The sequence below is a fragment of the Hoplias malabaricus genome, chromosome 11 (genome assembly GCF_029633855.1).
Source record: "Hoplias malabaricus isolate fHopMal1 chromosome 11, fHopMal1.hap1, whole genome shotgun sequence".
NCBI classification, from domain to species: Eukaryota; Metazoa; Chordata; class Actinopteri; order Characiformes; family Erythrinidae; genus Hoplias; species Hoplias malabaricus.
In genome coordinates, this window is record NC_089810.1 from 20,494,922 (window position 1) to 20,519,257 (window position 24,336).

At 41.6% G+C, this 24,336-nt stretch overlaps 1 protein-coding gene across 2 annotated transcripts in view; it reads right to left on the reverse strand.

Annotated features, from left to right (window-relative positions):
- cdh13 (cadherin 13, H-cadherin (heart)) overlaps window positions 1-24,336 on the reverse strand; it is a 508,194-nt gene that overhangs the window by 22,328 nt on the left and 461,530 nt on the right. For both annotated transcript variants that reach the window (XM_066685111.1, XM_066685110.1), the window contains one exon: window positions 17,390-17,532. In XM_066685111.1, the coding sequence (XP_066541208.1) occupies window positions 17,390-17,532 (143 nt within the window). The remainder of the gene's footprint in view (window positions 1-17,389; window positions 17,533-24,336) is intronic.

Below are 24,336 nucleotides of genomic sequence, written 5' to 3' on the forward strand. Positions count from 1 at the left end.
GTCAGATATAAGGCCTGAGCTCACCGGCATGACCCAAAATGGGAAAGAAACAGTTAGACAGAGGAGGCTAAGATCAAGACTAACAGCTGGCATTCTGAGTGTGGCTTTGAGAGGAGACCCGTTGCCACTGGTTACGCTATAGGTGGGAAGATTTGGTGATGCAGTGGTAGCTCATTAGAAGGCCAGGTACACAGCAGGGCCAACAGCTGCTGATTGTGTTTCTAAACAAAAACAAGCAACAGATGGAAAATGGAGATGAGGCTGAGGTGCAGACACAAACAGACACACACACACAAACACACACACACACACACACACACAAACACACACACACACACACACAAACACACACACATACACACACACACACACGCATACCCAAATGCATGTTTAATACACAGCCATCTTCACTCTAATCTTGAAATGGACTCTGCTTTTGTATTCACTACGATTTTCAATCACACCACATTTTTAATTAAAAATAGGGTGTTGAAAATAGAACAGAAAGAAAAAAACTTCCATCTTCCCAAAATGAACAACACGCCAGCAGCAATGTGTAAATATGTTGCTTTGTGATTAGTGCCGCACTAATGCAGACACATGAAGGGGGCACATATTTGCATGGATTTTTTTCCTCTGACCCTCAAGTCTTCTTTTTTCTTTTTTTTTTTTCTAAAACGTGATTCATCTCAGATTAAATGAAAAACTCAATACATTTTTTTCCTGTGGAATTATTACGCATTAAGAATGTGAGGCTCCTCGTGCTCTGCAGGGTGACAAAAATCTGTAGCGGTGCTTGGAACGGTTTCAGCAGAAAAATAAATGTAGTTGCTCTACAGCTCTGTAGCTATAGCAGGAGAAAAAAAATCTCTCACTTTTCATACTTGCTAATAAGCTCGGCATGAGTGTTAAAACGGCGCTAGGAAGATGAAGAGCAGATAACACAAAACCATGCTGCTGTGCTAAAAAAAAGGATGTTTTCTGTGTAAACACACTGGTGAGAATACAGCAGAACAAAGCATGAACACATTCTATAAGTCGAAATGAATGTTGTGCATTCTTTTGAATTACCTCAGACATACATTTCCATTAGAATGAAGAAGTACATGAGCCTAAGGTCACCACGGCCATAAGTATGACTTACAGCTGTTTGTAAGCTAACATAACAGAACTGGACTGTAAGTGTTCTCCTCTAAAGGTGTTGAGCTGTCAAATATCTCCTTAGCAGCAGTCTGAAAAGTAGAAGGGGATGGTTTCACATCTTGGAGGAAATGTGCTGGCCTTCATCTTTGCAGCTTGGCAACAGTGTGTGATTTGGAGTGTCTTAGGGAGCTGGTGGTATAGCCATGGTGAGGTTTAAAAAAATTCCAGAAATCGGAAAAAACTAGTATTGTGACTGCCATAGTGTCAAGAATGAGGAACGCAAGTCTGGTTGGTAATTAATCTATTAAGTAGAAGCTACACTATAACACTTTCTCTTTTTGGATATGGATACTGATACTGAACCTTGAGTATCAACCAGTACAGACAGAACCCACTAATGTTTAAAAATATTATGTTTCAATATTAGTTATTGACAAAAAAAGATATTATTTAATAATATTGTTATTTGTGTTATGTTTTTCATAGGTAAAAGCTTAAATAATTAATTTAACATTTTAAATATTTTAATGCGCAGCAGGTAGTGTCGCAGTCACACAGCTCCAGGGGCCTGGAGGTTGTGAGTTCGATTCCCGCTCCGGGTGACTGTCTGTGAGGAGTTGGTGTGTTTGTGGGTTTCCTCCGGGTGCTCCGGTTTCCTCCCACAGTCCAAAAACACACGTTGGTAGGTGGATTGGTGACTCAAAAGTGTCCGTCCGTGTGTGTGTGTCTTGCCCTGTGAAGGACTGGCGCCCCCTCCAGGGTGTATTCCCACGTTGCGCCCAATGATTCCAGGTAGGCTCTGGACCCACCGCGACCCTGAACTGGATAAGCGGTCACAGATAATGAATGAATATTTTAAAAAGGGTAATTTTGGCTTTTTCCTACATACTGTACATATCCCAACATCATATTGCACATTATGCCATGATGATCAGACCACATATACAGGCAGGAAAAGAAAAAGAAAAAAGAAAACTAGGCAAGCCTAGTTTTGCCAAACTGCTATTAGCTATATAATCATTGTCACAGAGGTTTTTCTGGCATTTCAAAAACAGGAAAACCCAAAAAAACATACCCTTGTCACTGGAAGGTCTTTATAAGCTTTAGTGTTTCATATCAATGTCTTTGTTTACATGTGGTCTTTATTATTATAACAGTTCCAAATTTGGCTCACAAACTGGAACAGTTCTGGTTGTTCCTCGCTGGAAAAGCTAATTTCTTCACCAGTGCCAGAGTATACAGTGAATACTTTTTTGGGTTTTATGCTTCAGAATATTTCAGATTACATGCCCTTTTAAATCTAACATAAACCCTTGTTCAGTGCTCTGCTGGATAAAGGCTATAGTTTTTTGAAAGTATGGCCTGCATCCATCCACACACATCATAAAGTCTTCAGAAACCGAGAGTTTTGGAGTCTGTGATGTAACCTGACAAGCGATCTAATTTAGCCACATTGTGTGATGAGCACAATAGAGGCTACACATCTCCTGCAGTGTGTAGTGGGAGCTGGAGTAGACTGATGTGGAAAACACAAGACAAATCACCTCCTTTTCTTCACACACTGGCGACCTCTGTGTTTGAATGGAGTGGAAGGGAGTAGTTCATCTTTGCATGGTCTCTAAAAAGCACATTTGGCTGTTTAATTGCCCAATTGTGACCAGCATCCTCATATTCAATGGCGTATTAAACAAGTTTAGGTGCACCTTAATGTCTCGGGTTGAAACCACAAGACACCACTCCCAGTACAAAGTAATACCATTCATCCCAGAAATGGGCCATTCCAGGGGAGGCATTACCCTAAAGACATTAAAATGTAAAACCTAAGCAAGAACACAAAGCTTAGCCGAACATATACTGTTTTATTCTACTTATAGCATTTATATTAAATAGACTAGAGCGTTGCATTTGCATAAATATACATATATATGCACTCACCATCCACTAAATTAGAGACACTTACTCACAAAATTTCACTTGGTGGCCACTTTATGGGGTCTACCTACCTCAGAGTCTCACTGACACACTGCAGCCCTTCAGTTTACTGTAGTAAATATCATGTAGAAATGACATTTGCCAGCATGTTATCAAATAAGATAATGCTCTGGGGTGATCATTAAATAGCAGGGTGAATGGAGGTTAAATTATGCATAACAACAGGTGGATACAAACTGAACCTATATGGTAACTGGAGCTGATAAAATGGAACGCGAGTATAGAAACAAGTATATTGGCTTTAACAGTATAGCTAATTCATAAGTGTATGATTCCTCCAACCCTAGTGATTTAATCAGGAAATATCATTATAAAAAAGACGCTATTATGATTGTATTCTTATTTTTTATCTGTATAAAATGTACAATAAACATAATACTGGACAATGTGTTGTGACATGTGCATTGTCACATTAAATTTCCCCTAGATGGAGTGTGTGGTGTTGCAGTGATTCGTTGAGTAGGTGTGTGTTTCTAATAAAGAACTGGTGGCCATGGCTGCAGAACACCTTTTAGAGACCGAACAATCTATGCCTACACTTTTAGCCACAGCAGTATTTCATCCAGTTCCCCTTAACCACAATGAGCGTAAAGTTAAACAACAGCCCATTGTCTCATTCCATCTTCTTTAAAGGCCCAGCTGTCCCTTCTGTCTTTGCCCTCTTCTACAACAAAGCTGTTTCTGTGAATGAATAGCTTTTATTAAAGAAGTGCATACGCTCTTTAATGCATGGATCATTCAAAGGTATAAAACACTGGAACTATACTTCAGCAGCTGAAAGGTCCCACTGGCTGCCTGGTGGCATATGGGGGCTCCTAGGTAGCCATTAAAATAATGAAAAAATACACCATATCCTCCCAGTTTTCAGAGGGTGATGGCATTTGCAGCATTACAGTAATGATTCACAGCAGGAGGGCATGCCCATATCTCTCCAGCAGCCAGCACCCTGGCAGCTTTTCTGCAGCACTCTCAGCCTGTGGCTGGCTGCTGGAAAAACAGTCCTTTAGCTTCAGAACTAACTTTGAAAAGCCAGAGTGAGGTGGCTGACTCTGGTTCTGCTAAAAGCACACGACTTGGCTTTCCTCAGGCCAATTTTACTGTGACATATAGAACAAAGGAAGGATTCTAGTAAAAGCTGTTGAACCTAGCATTCTTCAGAAGGGTTATCTGAAAGGTGGACTGTTGTTGGCTAACTGTGTTCCAGCCATTTGTCTAGCTTTGAGTTATGAAGTCCTTAGGAATACTTCCCATTATAAAGTAGACTGTTTGTTTACAAGCTGTTTATTTATTAAGAACAAAAGATCTTTCAAAGACAATGTGCAGCACCAGCAGCAGATTTAAACTGGCTTCCACTTGAGTCTAATTGGCGATACAATATGTTCAGCACTGCCAGCTGGACAGTCAGACAAAGAATGAAAAAGGATGGTTAAGGTGCTGAAATATTGGGTGTTATAATGACTATAATATTTACAAAACTTTCTCTGAGCTCAAGCACCTCCCACACAATCTGCACACTAAGAACAAAAAGGTTCAGTTTGGCTAAGGCACATTTTCATATTCATTTTTACCTAAGTTTATATATATATTTTCCCCACCAACCAGGCACTGTGCATCCTCGCCTAGACCCACCATCATTTCATTAGAGCTGAACCTGGTGACAGGCCGGGGGTGGCTTTGACTAAAACACACATTGTTGCTGTTGTTAATGCTGTGATTATTGTTTTCTCAGCCCCAGCAGCTTGGGTGATGAAATAGGACTCGTCTCCAGGGAGCGAGGCGCCAGGCCTTAAAATGTCACAACATATTCCCTACATCCAGCTGCCACGCAGAGCCCAGAGTGTAAAGCAAGTGGAGACAATTAATCCTCACATGAGAAGATGAAACTGAGGGTGAAGGTTGTTTGGTCAATACAGGGATAACTCAGACTACAGAGGCTGCAGAAACAGAGGGAGAATGTCTAACCATTAATTGCTTCATATGAAATATTATACTAGGCAGTTTTTAAAAGATGCCTATTCTACATTTTTCATATATTACATTTTCCTTTGAAGTATACTTTTAACTTTTCTGTGCACTTGAGATTCATTTTTACAGCATCATCCTCTAAGCCTTCTTAGCGCTTTGATATTGCAGTATACTATGTAGGCCAATCAGCCATAACCCAACAATGACCTTGTTTCTACACTCATTTCCCATTTTATCAATGCCACTTCCCTTATAGGTTTGCTTTGTAGTTCTACAATTACAGACTAGTCCATCTGCTGCTCTGACCACCACAGAGGAGGTGTATTTTGGGTGCTAGGCCAACCTCGGCTCGACAGAGACACCTCAGTGCTGTTAGTATGTGATCTGCTTGTACCAGTGCAACACACACTAACAAGCCATGACCATGTCAGTGTCACCGCAGAGTTGGGATTGATCTGTTACCCAAATAATACCCATTTTAGGTGGTCCTAAACACTGAAAAACAGGGTGAAAATGGGGTTAACAATGTATGCTTGGTTGCTGATGAACTACAAGCTGTCACTGGAGAACTACAAAGATCATTTTGGCTGGCTGATGTATGCACCGGATCGCTATATTCTTTCTCTGTTCACAGTAGACCTCTACTCGGTCACATACCCTAATAAGGAATTCTGCATTATCATGGATTATCTTTCTCTAATGAAAAACTAAAACAGATTTTCTTTCACTGTCCAATTCTTCTCTCATCACAGCCATGCTGGAAATACATAAGGCTGCTTTTCAGCTTAGTTTCCATTGAAGGCTATGGGGATTGAATAAGACACAGACCACTTTGAAATACATCATACATTTTTTTTTTTTTACAAAACAAAACAAAACAAAAACCCATACAGTCATTCGATGTAATTACAGTTATCTACTTACAGTTATCACAAGCATGAAACAACATGGTACATTTACCCTGCCTATACCGCCCGGTTCAGTTCTTTCCATCAGCCAAGGTACAACTGGCTAAAAAACATCTAGCACCAAGTCTGAACTAATTTTATCCCATGTTTTCAGGCTTCCCTCAAGCTAGATCATTAAAAAAAACTGGGTTGGTTTATTTCTACATTTGTGGGTTGGTAGGAGCTCCACATCCCCCAATAAATGAGTATGAAGTAGTACTACAATCAAAAATAACATAGTATCATCATCATCATTGATGATGCTGATGCAACCAAGTACCACAACAGCAGTTTACACGCAGTTTAAGGTGTAAGTAGTTTAAGTAGTTTAGGGTGTGATCTAGCATGGGGTCATTTACAAACAATTTCAGAGGTTAATATCACCTCCCTGACATATTAAAGCCTTCAACCAGCCTTCATTGTGGAGAGTCCTGTACGTTACCAACAAACATCACTAGGCCTCATAGCTGACGGTGACTAAAACACAAACAAGGAGGAAAATTGATCTGCAATTAAAGAGACCTTCACAGAGGCTTTGGCTGGGACATGCAGATGAGGAGTACTCAATTAAACCTGTGAGTCCCTGCAGAACAAAACTCACTGATTAGCCTCCTGTGTCCCCTTTAATGAGAAACTAGCAGGGAGGTAGAGCCCCAATCACGCTCTGCCTTTCTCTTCGTCTCTCACCCACACACCCCTCCAACAATGCCAGCCAGACTCTTTCATCAGCTTGTCCCCTGGGTCTGACTTTGTGCTGTGCGTAACAGTCTCCTTAAATGCGCAGAAAGAAGACATGATTAAGCTCTATTTCCTCTTGAAAGCATTGGAAAAGGAACTGACAGGCTGCATGGTATTAGAGACACTGGTGTTCTTATGGCGGCCCTACAAACTTCAAAGTACGAAGTGGCCAAAAAAAAAAGCCATGTCTTGGAAAACCACTCAGCGTTCATTTAACCCAACGAGACACAGGCCGTGGAAAGAATTCAAGAGCTCATGCTGATCTCCAGTTTTTTTTCATCAGCACGGATGAAGAGAGCAATACCTTCTCAGGGCTGGAGCGCACACAAGTAAAGTGCAGTTTTTCTCTGTAGAGAGAAATTTCAGAGAGAAAAACAACGGTCAGTCAGAAGCCATTCCACTTTGCTAAAAGCACAACAGCCCTCATCACAGGAGTCGTAATATCCAGCATAAGGTGCCATTCCTTCTGGTGTTTGTCACTGGAGGTGTGGGAAAGAGAGAGAGAGAGAGAGAGAGAAAAGGAAGTGGCATGTTGTGGCTGAGGAGATGAAGCACGGCTGGGTTAATGATACAGTGCAGGAAGCTGGAAAGGGAAAACAAAAGCCCGGGTCAGCGAGTGTTTGGAGCTCCTCTGCTTCCTAGAGTGGATCTCATTATGGCGCCATTATCACAGCTAGAACCAACAGCAGCTCCCTCACACTCAAACATGCACTCTCCCTCTCATCCTTCATCCCCCCATACCGTTAGCCTGGAGCCCCAGAACTCTGGAGCCCAGGGTCAGGATGAATGTGCAAGGCACAAACGCATTTCCACTGGAGAATTAACCCCATCACCTGTGGCTCTGAGAGAAAGATAAAGAAAGAGAAAGAGAGAGACAGATCACATTATGTGCTGAGGTCAACTGTATGTATGGGCTTCTGCTGTGGGATCTGGGCTCTCATCTATGTGCCTGGGGCCAGTGACCCTAGTGGTCCAGGCCTGCACTCATATAGTGGTCTTTTATTGTTGTTTCTGTTATAGGAAACATAAAAGGTGTAAGGTGCATCCGTTGTTTAGAAATCATTTAACTCCACACACCCAGGCATTCAATTAAATGTGACAACCTAAGCAGCTGCACACAAGCCTAGTGTCATCGTGCCTGTTGAGTAGAGGGGTAGAAAGTCACAAGGCGCTGTGCTGTGGAGCAGTGGAACAGTATTTTTGTAGTAATGGATCACAGTCCAATATCTATGGGATGGATCCAGAACTGATCATCCAGCATCAGGGCCCGATTTCGCTAATAATGCTTTTACACTGCATTACATACCTACTGGGCTCTGTTCAGTTTTGTTTTTCCATCTACTAGTCCCTGCTCGCATGCTGTTCCAAGAGAGCTGGGTAAGGACTAAACTGTGACATGTTAACCTTGAAGACCATTGACAGTTAGAGAGACTCAAAAATCACCTCCAAGTACAAAGTAACCATCTGTAACATCTCCACTTTACAGCCGTGATCACATTTGTTTTTATCCCACTCAAAACTGCAGCTTGTAAAATTATGCCCTGGTCTTTTGAAGAGGTTTAAACACTCATTGGATTTGAGGCTGGAGAAAAAACCCCAGTAAAAGTGGATGGTGCAACAAGGAACAAAAAAAACCTCTAGTGATCTTTGAGAACTGGGCTGCAGAGCTGTGTTAACATTACCGTTGTTGTGGTTTTCAAAGCCTGCAGTTCCTGGTAGAGATGTGGTTTTGCTGTATTTCGCAGGGGAGCTATGCTAATAGAAAAACAACCTGTACCGCAGGTTAGATTAGTTAGTTCAACAGAATGACACTGCAGAGTCTATAGTCTATATAGAAGTAATCACGAGTTGAAGCTCTAGTGTTAATGGACAAAACTTCATTAGGCAAAACTTGAGACCTCCTAAGCAACTTTCCTGTTGAATATGCAAATATAAGTCACACTGTTCAAAAGTACGCTGCTTCTTTTCACCCAAACTTCCAACAATTCATTGTTTACTGTGAATATTTGATCAAGATTACACACATTGTTAATAGATTAAGAAACTCTTGAGAGAGTGGCCCTCTGCCTCAGTTCTAAAGAGGAGAAAACATATGCTCTCAAACTCTCCATAAAAGATATACAGGGCACAGCCAGTGTTCAAACAGCATGTGGTCCGAACTGGGCATGTGTGTGTGTGTGTACTGCTCCTGAATGCGTGCTGTGAATGAAGGTCTAAGCGTATGGCAGTGATCCTGACATGGCTCTCTCATACATACCCAAAGAGCCGAAGCTGCTGTATGATGCATCACCCTGCGGCTTTGATCGCAGCAGATCACTGCTGCTTTATATGACAAATGCAGCCCACCAGAGCTGTGATTTAACATTGAAATAAAATGCAGAGTAGAAGCCATTCTCTATTCACTATTGCACAGACTGCATCCTAACAAGACAAACAGATCCATTTACCAAACAAAAACCCAATGTAATGTATGTTTCAGGGCAATTTTTGCAACAATACGATACGTCTAATCGTGAGGATGTCCCAGATTTGATACAGCATGTCCTATCCCTGACACTACTGATACACCAACAGGAAATTAAAACGACTGAGGAAACATCAGACAGAAAAGCCTACAAATAGGATTGAGACAAAAATAAACAAGTAAATGAAGGATAACTAAAGATGAAAATGAGCCGCTAGATCTGTGGGGAATAAAGGAGCAAGGCATCAGCGTTGATTGAACTGTTGCTTTAGATCTTCATTGTTCATACGCCATTCGGCTCCATATGGAAGCTATAAGCTGCAGAAACAGGTCAGTTTGAAAGCATTGTTGTGCTGTCACAAAAACCACCACGTCTACACTTATCCACCTCACACGCCCACAGCAATTTATCTCTGTCCATGCTGTGATGAGTGTTCCAGCCTGAAGCACAATAAAGGTAACTATCCAAAATTAGGTTATTAATATATAACAGCAATAAACATACAAATACAACCTATTTGCATATGAGAGATAAAGAGGGGATTGAGTGAAATGAATTAAGCTCATATAGAAAAACAATGATCATCCTGAGTATTCTGACTCTTATAATTCAAATTTCTTTGCTGCATATGCCTAGCCCTCACTTAATATATAACAGTTTGTAATCTGTACTGTCTGTTTAGTGTCCACAGTTAACAGACAAACCAGAACATGTATTGACTACATATATATATTACACACAAAACAGAAAGTAGCATTGGAACAGTAGTAAATAAATAAACATGCCAATGATGAGTAGTTTTTTTTTTTTTTTTACCAGGTAAATACGAGCTCGCACACACACTCTCATACACACATGGGATGGACTGGATGAGCATCTGCTGGCTCGGTGGGGAATAAAGGAGCAAGAGAAAAATGTGTTGGAGCTTCAGACTGAAACACTGAATTAGGCTCTCGAAAGCTGGAGCCTGTGCCAATGTTGAAACAACACAGCGGCTTGGTTGCTGCCTGGCTCAGAGGAGAGCAGGTGTTACAGGCGCTCACAGGAATCCACTCATTATTCCCAGGCGGAAGAAAGAGACTTTTCTGGCCTCCTCAGAGCTCCTTAGAGCTTCACAGTTCACCAGCTAACAGCATCTGCAACTAAACTGTAACTTCATACACAACAGTCTGCAAACTCTGGCTTCACACACTACAGTAGGTGACCAACACTGTGGCCACGCTCATACTGCAGGGCAAATATGACTTTTTTGGCAATTGGAACAAGACAGTAGCCTGAATGGCAACATGCAGTTTGAGATTTGAACCATGATTGTCTGTGGTTTGAAATCGGATTGAAATTGGATTTCTGAACATGACTCAGTTTGACCAGTTCCTGGGAATAATGCCAGCAAAAATATGGACTGAAACTTCTCTTAAATGAAACACAACCTACTGATAGACATTCATGTAAGTTATTTGCTTATCACTTCCCTGGACTGCCGTAGTCAACACCCCCAAGATATGAAAACAAACTTGCATACACCAGAAAATGGGACTTAACTCTCTCAACACACAGATCTGTTCACTTGAAACTTGCAACAGTTTGACACTTGGTCTAAAAATCAGATTTAATATTAAGTCTGATTTGCCCTGTAAATTGCCATGTAAATGAAGGCCATATGCTCAAATATTTGTAAGCATGCGTGTTTCTTCTAAAGGGTAGGGCACTATTAATCAGGCCAGAGAACACAGGCTGAAATGCATTTTCAAATACTGTGATGAAACTAAAGGAAATATGTTACAACAGTTTGATATGAGAATAACAATGCGCAAAACTACAGCTCCTCCTCTGGATTGTGTTCCCTGTGCTTTTTAAGTTTACATCAAAGGGATTCTGGATACTGAAAATGAACTGAATATGTAACTGCACACACATACACACCTTAAAGGCCTCACTAGTGGACGCCCATTCTGTGTCTCCTCATTCTTTGATTCACCCTCTCCTCTGTTCTTCTTGTCGCTCTTTTCACAACTCCTGTCAGCACTGTCCTGTTTCGTGGCCAGAGACAGAGTGAGGGCATTCATCATCTGAGCTCTCCAAATAAAGACATGGCAGACTGGACTGGATCGATAACCTGTTAGTGACCAGCATGACTCTCATGTCAGGCAATCATACCACAGCTCCAACAGACCAGGGTGTCTGTTATAGACTACGGTCTATAAGTGACAAAAAACGACCACGCAAAAACATGTTCAGTACAAGCACCCACCCATTCATCCACCAACCCACTCCAACACACACCCCCACACACACACCCACACACACAGAGAAAAGGTGAGAGCATTGCTGAAAGCAATGATCCATCTGCCATTTCTACACTGTTTCAGGGCACGTACTAATGACCTTTGAGATGGAACAAATATTGCCCTGACAGTGCCATAAACACAATATTTAGTCTGGGTGTAAATATCGGACCCAAACATAACACTGTCAGCCTTGTACAGCTTTATTCTGTCGGGACAGCAAACAGAACACTGAGATTCAGCAAACAAGGGTCATCTGTTTGTAGTTTTTACTAATAGTAAAGAATAAATGGATGGATAAATGATTGGATGGAAGTGTAATAAGTGGAAAAGACCTGGATGGACTGTAGGATGAAAGGATGGGTGGATGCAAAGAACTGGAGGATTGATGTTAAAAGTGAAGGATTAGATGAACTGATGGATGAATGAAGCATAAATGGATGGAAATAAAGTATTGGATAGATGAAAATGATTGGATGAGATGGAAATGATTAGATGGATAGGAAGAGTTGGACAGATGGACGGACAGACAGACAGATGAGCAGACATGAAACAGGGAAAATTAATTTCTAAATGTACAAAACTTAATGGACATAAACAACATGGTAAGAGGGTTTATAAATGTGTTCTTGAAAGTAAGTACGTAATTGAATATAAAAATATATGATCCAGAAGTCAATATAACATAAATAAATTATATGACAGAAGTTAATATAATTTAAAATGTTTTAATTTTTAAAGCATGTGATTAATCTGAGGTAATAACACTGCTGAAGACACACATCTGTCTATATGTTCCAGATGTCCAAAACTATCAGCTCCTAAATCAAAACTCCTAAAAACAGCAACTAGCAGACCTTTTTTTTACATATATAAACAATTAAACAATTAAAACAAAGTGTACCCTGCCCAGGAGAGCATTACTGGGACCTACCCCTGGAGACAAGCCTGGGGGTAGGGTGCAATGGCGAGCTCCTGGTAACAAGGTAATGCCAGTAAATGCAATGTAGGAAGATCATTTGGGCTCACCACCCTCAATATTCACAGTAGGGGTGCGGTGCAATGCCCATTGGGCACACAGCGGGGGCGAAGGAGCCCTGGGTGTCATGGAGCTTGGCAGCAGAAACTAGTTCTTGGCACGTGGAACTTAACATCACCAAGGGAAGGAGCAGGAGCTGGTGCGTGAGGTTGAGAGAAACCAGCCTAATTTAGTTGGGCTCAGCTCTAGACACAGTGTGGGCTCTGGAACCAAACTTCTCAATAGGGGTTGGTCTCTCTCATACTCAGGAGTTGTACAGGGTGAGAGGGTGTCAACGGGCATGTGTGGGGATACTCACAAGTTCCCCGGCTGGCAGCTGTACAGTTGCAGTTTATCCCGGTAAGCGAGAGTAACACCTCAATGTGGCTCTGGCTTGCAGAGAGAAAAACTTTGACTGTTGTGTGTGCATATGCACTGAACAGCAGCTCAGAGTATACAGCCTTCTTGGAGGTACTGAGTGTAGTTCTTGAGAGGATTCCATGCACAGACTCTATTATTTTGCTAGGGGACTTCAGTGCTCACGTTGGCAATGACTAGGAAACCTGGAGAGGAGTGATTGGGAGGAACAGCCTGCCTGTTCTGAACCCGAGTGGTGTGATGTTGTTGGACTTCTGAGCTAGTCATGGTTTGTCCATAACAAACACTATGTTTGAACATAAGGTTGCTGATAAGTATACTAGGTACCAGAGCACCCTGGGCCAAAGGTCTATGATTGACCTTGTGGTCGTGTCTTCGGATCTGAGGCCATATGTTTTGGACACTCGGGTACAGAGAGGGGCTGAGCTGTCCACCGATCACCATCTGGTGGTGAGTTCGATCCGATGGTGGGGAAAGCTGCTGGACAGACCTGTTAGGCCCAAACATTTAGTGAGGGTGTGCTGGGAAAAGTTGGCAGATGACTCTGTCCAGAAGGATTTCAATTCTCACCTCTGAGAGAACTTCTCTCATGTTCTGGAGGAGGAAGGAGGAATGGAATCTGAATGGACCCTGTTTCAGACTTCCATTGTGGAAGCAGCAGCATATAGTTGTGGCGAAAAGCTTGTCAGTGCCTGTTATGGTGGCGACCCAAGAACACGTTGGTGGACACCATGGTTGAGGGAAGCTGTCAAGCAGAAGAAGGAGGCTTTTTGAGCTTTGCTAACTCAGGGAACACCTGATTCTGCGGATCAGGCGAAAAAGGCTGCAGCTGTGGCAGTTGCAGAACAAAATCCAGTGCATGGGAGAAGTTTGGAGAGGCCATGGAGAATGACTTCCGGGCGGCCTCAAAGAGTTTCTGGAAAACACTCTGACAGCTCAGGAGGAGGGGGGACACTGTCAAAGCTGTACTCAGTAAAGATGGTGAAACTCTGAACTCGACTGAGCGTATTGTTGGGCGTTGGAAAGAACACTTTGAGGAACTCCTTAACCTGAGAGACATGCCTCCTGTGCAGGAGGTAGGGTCAGAAGTGTCTGAGGTGTCGGATTCCATTTCCTTGGTTGAAGTCACTGAGGTGGTGAAAAAGCTTCGCAGCGGCCAAGTCCCTGGGGTGGATGCGGTCTGCCCAGAGTTACTGAAGGGCTGTCTTGGCTGACACATCTCTACAATATTGCATGGACCTTGGGAACAGTGCCTTTGGATTGGCAAACGGTGGTGGTTCCCGGTTTTTAAAAAAGGGGACAGGAGAATGTGTGCCAGTTATTGGGGCATCACACTTCTCAGCCTCCCTGGGAAAGTCTATGCCAAGGTCCTGGAAAGGAGAATCCGTGCGATGGTCGAACCTAGGATTTTGGAGGAACAATGTGGATTTCCTCCAGGCTGTGGAACTATCATGGACCAACTCTTTACTTCATCACAGGTGACTGAGGGGGCACAGGAGTTTGCTACTCCACTCTACACATGCTTTGAGGATTTGGAGAACGCATATGACTTTGTTCCCTGAGAGATTCTGTGGGAGGTGCTCCAGGAGTATGGGGTTCAATGGTTGCTCCGGCAAGCTGTACGGTTCTTGTACTCTCAGAGTTTGAGTTGTGTTTGCATCCTCAGCAGTAAGTCAAGCTTGTTCAATGAGGGCATAATGTTGTTCTTCTGGCTTCTTCATATGGAGGTCTCCAGCGATCACTTGAGCAGTTTTCAGCCGATATATATATATATATATAGTGTGTCCTTCCACTTTACTGTTTCACTTGTCTCTCTAGATGAACTATTAAGAAACCAAAGATGTTTTATTAAGATTCTCTGACACAAAATGTCCAACAACCACAACCGCCTACTTCAACAAGACTTCAACAAGACAAAGTTTGATGGACATGAAAATGATCATCTACAAACATTTGTTCTTGTTTGACACACAAGTGAATAGAAGCTGTGTCAAAACAACAACAAAAACAAATGGTTTACATATGAGGATATTTATTGACCTGCCAACTGCTTCAAATAAACAATAACTTACAGAAAACATGCTGCAAAATTTATTCAAATAAATACTTATTTCAGTACAAACCAGTGTCACAGAAGAGTGTACAATACACACATCAGTGCATCAATGATTCAGTTTCATGTTTTTGACACTAAAGCATGAAAATCACAAATAACTACAAGATGAATGACATAAAAATGAACCTAGACACTCATCTCAACACGAACCCAAAACCTAACACTACCTCAACCTTTACCGAACCTTAAACATTACCATATGTGCAGTTTAATCATAGCGTGTACATTCCACACTTTTTGAAACAAAACCTGACACTGACAAATTGGTCAAAGTTGGGAATACATACTTTATGCGTAATACCAGGCTGTTGAATGTTGTTATTTATCATATACCAAAGAAAAAAAGACCTGCTCTCCACAACTACAACCCTATTTAAGCAATGAAACATAGGCAACACTTTATTTTACATATGTGTAATAACTCTGTAGTTATTTAGTAACAATATATACAACTGGCACCACAGTCCATCTGTAACTGTGAATATGTTACCAGTGGTTACACTACTGTTGCCAGTAATGCTAACATGTTTTTAAAAGGAGTGTCATCTTCACATGTGCTGTGAAGTTTTCATGATGACCACAAATGTCCACATGTGCTGAAGTGATGTTCACTGTGTATTTTAAGTGGAGTACCCTTTCTTACTTTAGATGGAGAGCTTTTTCCACTTCACCTTTTTCTTCCAGAACAGACAAAGCCCTCTTGTCTTTTATACCCCTTCACACAATCCCTCCTGCAGCATCAGATTTCCCAGCTCTGCTATCAACCCTCTCAAACACAGCCATTTAAACTAATATCAGACGAGTGTCCCATCTGACCCAGTACTTCCACTTATACACAGATTTAGCATCATAGCCTGTGTGTATATGTTTGTGAGAGTGGAAGAGAGAGCGAGGGAGAGAGAGAGAGAGAGAGAGAGAGAGAGAGAGAGAGAGAGAGAGGAAGAGAGAGAGAGAGAGAGAGAGAGAGAGAGAGAGAGAGAGAGACACTCAACTCAAGGTTAATGGCAATAGCTGGAAATAGCTGCAAAAAAAAATATCAGGTGATATACCACACAATCATACAAAGGGAGGGTTAAAGGACCACCAGGGAGTGGGTGGAAGAGAGAGAGACAGATAGACAGAAAGAGAAGAAGACAGATAAGTGAGGAAAGGACTCCCCTTCACTCTCTCAGATGTATGAGGATGTCAGTGCTGGCCAGGCTCCTGCTGCTAATGCAATCTCACAGCTCTGTTAATGGAGTACTTTTCAAGAGCCATCTCTGTTCTCCATTCTCTCCATTCATTCCATTCCATTCAGAGTGTGTGTGTGTGAGAGAGAGAGAGAGAGAGAGAGAGAGAGAGAGAAAGAGAGAGAGAGAGAGAGAGAGAGAGAGAGAGAGAGAGAGAGAGAGAGAGAGTTAGAGAGGAAAGGGGGAGAGGGAGAAACAGAGAGAGGAGGGAAAACTAGAGCACGTGATTTCTAAAAGGACAGAGTGAAAGAATGCAAAGGAGAAGATGCAAGGGCAGGAAAGTGCTTGCAAGGAAGTGGCACTGAAAAAGAGAAAGACAGATAGAGAGAGAGCGAGCACAAGACGTATGAGGAGCCATGAAAAGAAGTAGTAAGTAACCAGCGAGAGCAGAACAACACTCGCCTCAGCTCTCTCCCAAAAAATCTCCAAGAGCTCCTGACTCCATCTGGAGAAACCCACTGCAGCAATTAGAGACGCCTCATCGTCTTGAGGTTAATTAAATCTCATCGAATGCCAAGGTGAGAGGAATGACTACACTACCCAGAAATCAGCGAGGCAGAGGCTGGGCGCTCGGTCTGCAAAAGCGTGTAATTTCCTGTGGCAAGAGGATAATGCATGACCCTCACCCTGCTCTAAAGCACCACTGATGACTCGGGCGAACACCTCTCCAAAAAGGTTCCACCGTGATATTGGCTTTGGCTTTGACTGCAATTTAAAAGACAAAAGAGTCACCACTTAGTATGCACAACATCTCTCTGTGCCATTTACAAACGTAGAGGGCCAATTACGGCAACAGACGCCAAATTGTTCCACTGGCAAGCCCCGGTTTAAGACATATCATGCCAATTCTAGTGCTGAAATGATGCCTCAGTAGACGGCAATGACACAAAGGAGGTGAGAAATATAATGCGGTGAATCTGTCTTCAAGCATATTTGCTTAAGTGCTAAGACCATATTAAACAATAAGTACTTTTTAACAACGTTCATCCACATCCTAAATGCCAACCACAATGACCACTTAGATTGCAAACCGTCCATCATTAGAAGGCCATTAGAGGGACATTGAGAATATAGTATTTGACTCCAGAGGATTGAGGGAACAGAGGGTCTTACCATTGTCAGTAGCTATGAAAACTGCACTGTAATGGTTGTTGTGAACGAAGTGAGACTCGCGGTCCAGCGTCGCTGTCGTGTTGACCATGCCTTTGACCGGATTTACATTTAGCCAGCCAGCTGGGTCTCTCAGCCCTGCAAACCTGAGGTGGAGACAGCAAGAGAACAGAGGATTTACATATACATGCACAGACATCAGGCCCAAGGCCTTCCCATAACCCAATACACTCATAAATAACACAGTTGGATCAATCAGCAATTTACTCCAATCACTCCTCTTCATGTAGTGTTAAATCCATAATACTGACACCTAGTGGCCTTGATACAGATCTGAGATTCTGTATTATGAGATTATACTGTGTGAGACTCCCAAACTTGAAATATCATATACCAAAAAGTGAAATACCATAAATACATACAGTACCAGTCAAATGTTTGGACACACCCAAACCCAAATATGTTTTATACTTTAGATTCTTCATAGCAGCCACCTTTTGCTTCAATGACAGCTTTGCACACTCTTAGCGTTCTTTCAATCAGCTTCATGAGGTCATGACCAGGTGGTTTTCAGTGAACAGCTGTGGCCTCGTCAAGAGATAATTTGTAGAACTGCTTGCCTTCTTAATGTGTTTGAGACCATAACTTGGGTTGTGCAGAGGAACACAGTTCTATACAGTGAATAGCTCTATTCCACCAAAGACTAACGAGATGTGTCCAAACCTTTGACTGATAAGTCAAAACAATAATTTTAACATCTCTTTCCTGGGGAAAAAAACCCAACAAAAATTCCAAAGTTAAATACACTCACACTGTGTTTAGAATGACAGTATTCCAGTACAACAGACAATGCTCTCATTTTTTCTTTTTTTCGTGAAAATATTTTGTCACTGTTAACCAACACGAACCATTATGGGTGGTACATACGGCAAGGACAGGGAGGAGCTGGGACTCAAAGGGTGCTCTCAGCATTCCTAGTGGATCCACATTTTCTGGGTTAATTCAGGTTTTTTATTTTTATGTATTTTAATTTTAATTTTTTGGGGACATTTTGCATTTTGGTTGCATTGGCAGAATATGTTGTGTATTTGTGTGTGTGTTGGTCAGGGGATTTTACTGTCTGCCTGTATTCAAGTGCTGGATTGTGGCACACCCTGAATTTTGTCACACACCAAGCACAAATGTGTGTATGGCTTTTTATCAATCTCCAATCTCATACTTGTTGCAGTAATTACATGTTAACTGTACGGCAAACCATGTTTATTTTCTTGTTGTTATAATGTAAAAACTATGGATTTTTAATCAGTGTGGGCTCTGTCCTAAGTCTCTTTTAAACATGATCATCACCATGTGGTGGACCCACTCTATGGAACAAAAACTGGTGCATATTCCACAGGCTGGAGTACTGTAAGAGATGGGGTCTATTTGTGTGTGTGTGTTTGTGGGGGTATGTGTGTGTGTGTGTGTGTGGTTGGCATGAAGCTCACAAAACCTGAGCTGACTCACTAGCTCTATTCCTGGGACAGTGCTGAGCTGAGCATCTCTGATACAGATCTTGAAGAATGGCCATATAGAAACACAATGATTAAATATGGTGGCCTAGAGGGCACTTGAACAGTCTGAGGGCATATCCCAGCTCAAACAGGTTTAGATATGTGCCTTTTGAAGAATTTGTAGCATTAATAAAAACAGTAGAATAAGGCCATCTGAATGCAGGGATGTTGTACATAAATTTGTTCATTTTTAGAGTTAACAGTATGTCAATACAGTGTTTGGAATCACATAAGCATGTCTATTTCATTCATTCATTGTCTGTAACTGTTTATCCAGTTCAGGTTTGCAGTGGGTCCAAAGCCTACACGGAATCACTGGGCACAAGGCAGGAACAAACCCTGGAGTGGGTGCCAGTCTGTCGCAGGGTGACACACACACACACACACACACACACACACAAACACACACATTCACTCACACACTTACACCAAGGGACACTTTTGAGTCGCCAACCCATCAATCAACGTGTTTTTGGACCTTGGGAGGAAGCATCCAGAGGAAACACACACAGACAAGGGGAGAGCACACCAATAACCTTACATTAGTTGTTAGCTACATTAACCTTGCAGATACAGTGCTAAATGAAAACCAAACTCTACAGGACACACATATACATCTGCAAAACAATAGTTGTGTGATAAAGCTCATCCCTCAACCATTGTGAAGTGTAATGGTGGGAGGTGTTCTCTATGGGTAGAGCCGAGCGAGAGGCCTGTGGCGATGTAAGATCGACTCGAAACAACACAGAAGGGTTTGACTTTGGGTCCCTTTCACCTTTATTTACACACCAGACTTTACATAAATATTTACAATATATACATATGCGCTCCGTCATTTCTCTATTAGCAGAAGAAAAGCAAAGTCTTATTATATACATTAGATTGTTGCCATGTTCTCTAGCTATAGTCTAGCAGAGTGCGCCCCTCTTTTACCCTTGTGTGGTATATATCCATTCCCTACAGAGGTAAAAGCGATTGACTCAACCAGGCTAGTAAAACTCTAGAGCTAGTACTCTTTTCCCTCTCACATGACCCATCTGCAGGTGAGTATCAGTAAGTACAGGTAAGTATATACAATGGTTTCTATTGGTGATGTGTAAGAGGTACTGTACAGCATCACAAGGTGTGTCTCAGTATCCAGTGGACTGCATCATAAAGCAGTTTATTAAGCACTGTAGATAGACAGTGATCCCCCTGCTCACACCCCCACACCCCCCAGTGCCTTATAATTGATTTAGATTTGGTTTGCTAGAAACAATAGCCTGAGCCAGAAGATCTAAAAATGAACTTAATGTCCCAAAACATGTATTTCTATATTTGTCATAATATTATAACATCTTTCAAATTGTCATTATTGTTGGTTATGAAAAAAGTCAGGGAATATGATGGCTGAGGAATGATGGGTGTGGGCGATGCTCCTGTGTCTCTGTGTGCACTGCAACACACATGCAAACCCCTGTAGAGCATGTGTGGCCCGATGTGGACACTGTGTGTTTAGAAGCTCACGTGATAAACGACTTGTGGAAAAGCCTTCAGGAGTAATGAGCTATTTAACAGTCGATGATATCTCAGGCATGACCTCTAGCACACTGCTGAAGCAAGTCTCTCTCTCTGTGTATGTGTGTGTGTGTGTGTGTGTGTGTGTGGTGGTGCTTGAATTCTCATCTGGGCTTGTGTCAGTGGTTTCTGATTTACAGGGTCATTCCAAGACAAACGCACAAAAGGAAATACAGAGCGCTCTGCTTCTATTGCTCTCAGCAAACCCAGTGAGACTCTTTCAAAGTGAGAGACAGATGGCCAGCTTTAGCTTTCAAAAGCTTTACTCCACGCAAATATGGCCTTAAAGGGCACACATCCTACATTTAACTTGCATTACTTGTCCTATTTATGAAGTTTGTGTGGGTTTGTGTACGGATTTCTATTTTTTCTTGACTCTCTTCCAACACAACAATGTTTACTGTGTTACTGTGCCTTTAAGACATATATATCATGATTTTCTGCCATGTATAGTAAATCCTTGTAAGATAATCATTAATAATAATAATAATAATAATAATAATAATAATAATAATAAAAACAACAATTTTAATTGAATTTCAAGTGGCCTTCCTCAAATCCAGGGATGAGTCATGGACAATATGACTTATAAACCAACATGCCATGTATCATGGGATAAAAATATCGGATTTAAACATCAGTGCAAAGAAAAATACAAGATAAATACAAATATTATTACATTTATTACTATAATTATTACTATTATTCGCAGTAGAGAAAAGAGTGAGGCTCAGACTTGAAAGAAGGATATAGAAAAAAAAGTCTCAGCTATGTAAAGAATTTAAAGTCTACACTTTGTGCATAACACAGCAAAAAGTTTTCCACCCATTGAAGTTAGGAACAGAACGAAGACCAGAACTGACAGGTATTCAATTAGAAAACTTGAACTTCCACATTGGCACGGCACACTGATATATACAGTAGATCTGTTCTGGCATTTGTCTTTCTGTTCTCACCATTTGCAATTGGACTGCATTCTCCCTTAATGCTGATGCATTCTCAGATTTTGTGGTTTGGCTTCATAAATGATGCTGCAGTATGACTCCACTCTATATGTGGGTTGAGTAGATCAGAGATTTAAGTACCTCTGAAGTTTTTTTGGTGTCATACTCATAGCTGGAATTTTGAGCCTAAACTGATTTCTCCAGTGGATAAATGAATGGGTTTTCACAAACTGACACTACTCAACTCAAAGAGCAATGTTTGTATTCTGACTCTTAAACCAACTTGTAATTTACAGGCTGATGAAAGGAAATATGTATAGCAGAAAAAAAAAATCAGATTTAGAGCATATTTGTGGGTGTTATGGCAGTGATATTCAAAAACACTATTCGTTGTCCATAGTCAGAAACCATCCTAGATTTGTTTTGGATTCTTTACATGGATGGGACGCTAGTAAAGCATGTCAACTATTTTTTTTTGTGCCATCAAAGAAAGAGTTGTCAGAGTGAGATGTTCTCCAATGCCTGTATATAGGCTGGGGACTTAATGCTAAGTTTTGAAGCCTTAGCAATGATTAGAAACCCAAACGTCAAACTGGTATTTCAAAAGATAGAAGAAAATTCATTTTCCCATGGTATGAAGCATCGGTCGAGGTGAATTCCCTCTCCTTCTGAAACCAGTGTGTACGTGCTCACTGAGGCATGTGCAAAACGGGGAACAATGAAGTAGATCCCAGTTTATCAACCTCGGTACGGACATTTTACATTGTTTTGCTTAGCTATTTTAGCATGTGGCCTATAGAAATCTATCAGGTTTTAGCACTGATATGAGCTTTCAATTCACATTTTACAGATGAATGCCTGTGGTTTGCATTCATGGAGGAAGAGAAGGATGCTACTGTATCAAGTCTCTGTGTATAAATATATTACTCCCACCCACTCACACAAACAAACACACACAGACACACACACACACACACACACACACACACACACACAAACACATTACTTGCAGATCCCCGGGACATTGTGGTTGTGTGTGTATATGTGTGTGTATATACATGTGTGTGTGTGTGTATGTGTGTGTGTATGAGAGAAGTGACACACCTCTCAGTGGTAGACAAATTGTCTCTGAGCTGAAGCTCTCGGCCTAACAGAGCGAGACAAAGCCTTGGGAAATGGTTTTGTAATCAGCCTCCACACTTAAGCCCACAATAAGAGAAATGACACACATACACAGTGCTCTCTCATGCACCAAACTCGTCCTTCACTCACTCGCTCTCACCTGACACAGACATGTGCATTTGCATTCGGTGAGAGGAAAAAAAAAACACAATATAAAATCCATGAAAAACAACTCAAACCCAAAAACCCAAAGTGAATCATATATATCTATGTATAGCCCAGAAACAACAAAGACCAGAAAAATATCATCTAGGTCCAGGGAAAACCACACATACATTCCAGCACACACAATGCAGACACTTCTACACACTCTCTCGCACATAGATTCAAATCCTAAATGCAGAGTGATATTGTGGTTGTTCTGCTCTCACAGGTGATTAACCTTCCTATTTCTTCTATCTTCCGACAATAAAAACACATCTCGTCCAGACTTATCAGCAACTTTTCCCGCCACCTCCCCAGGAAACATGCTCTTCTGCATGACGACAAGCTCATCTCTGAGAAACAAGCTAGCATGAGATTACCATCGCGCTGCTCTGGGTACAAACACCCGGTTCTCAGCTTCAAATGCACTACTGAGCTGCTTGTAAAATCATTTGCTCTTCACTGATGAAATCTCTCCTACTTTCCAGTGTGAGCAGCAGAGCTATAAAATGGGTGCCATATAGTCTGTCGCAACCGGTTCAGGTTTATGAGCCTGAAGCAGACAGGAAGGCGAAGGAACAGATTTATATGATTTATACATGATGCTAGCATTCAAATGATTGTGACTTTAATTTGAAGTCCGAACAATGAAGTTAAATTGTCCCAGCAGGAAACTAGGTAGTGTTGCAGTCACACAGGTCTAGGGACCTGGAGGTTGTGGGTTCAAGTCCCGCTCCGGGTGACTGTCTGTGAGGAGTTTGTGTGTTCTCCTTGTGTCCGCGTGGGTTTACTCCGGGTGCTCCGGTTTCCTCCCACAGTCCAAAAACACACGTTGGTAAGTGGATTGGCGACTCAAAAGTGTTTGTAGGTGTGTGTGTGTGTGTGTGTGTGTGTATGTGTGTGTGTGTGTGTTGCCCTGTGAAGGACTGGCGCCCCCTCCAGGGTGTATTCCTGCCTTGCGCCCAATGATTCCGGGTAGGCTCTGGACCCACCGCGACCCTGAACTGGATAAACGGTTACAGACAATGAATGAATGAATGAATAATAGAAATAAATAAAAAACTATGTATTCTTATGCTACATTCATGAATGCTAAAAGCAAAATCTTCATCTTTAAATCATCTAAATCAAAACTCTTGTGGATACAATATTATCCCCAAAAAAAAAAAAAAAAATTATGCACATGCTTTGCAGGGCTTTTGTAATGACAAATAAATTCTTCACGCTTGCCATTTTCAAACTATAGTTTTAAGTCTCAGAATTGAATACTATGCAACAGTTACCATAACATGACAAGTAGGTAAATGTTTGTATTCTAAATTAAAAATAGTTTACACAAAAAACGTATTTGTACTTAACAGAACATCCTTTCAATAACTCATCAGATTTTTATACTCTCAAATAAGCCCTAGTTTACCACATTAAATACATTAATAAACAGCAACATCTTTTGCATCTGCATACACTTACACAAGCAGAATGTAGGTAGTAGTGTTACCAAACGATACCAAAATTGTGATTTTCAGTACGATACCTGCCTAAATATCTTGATACAGATACTGAAACTATA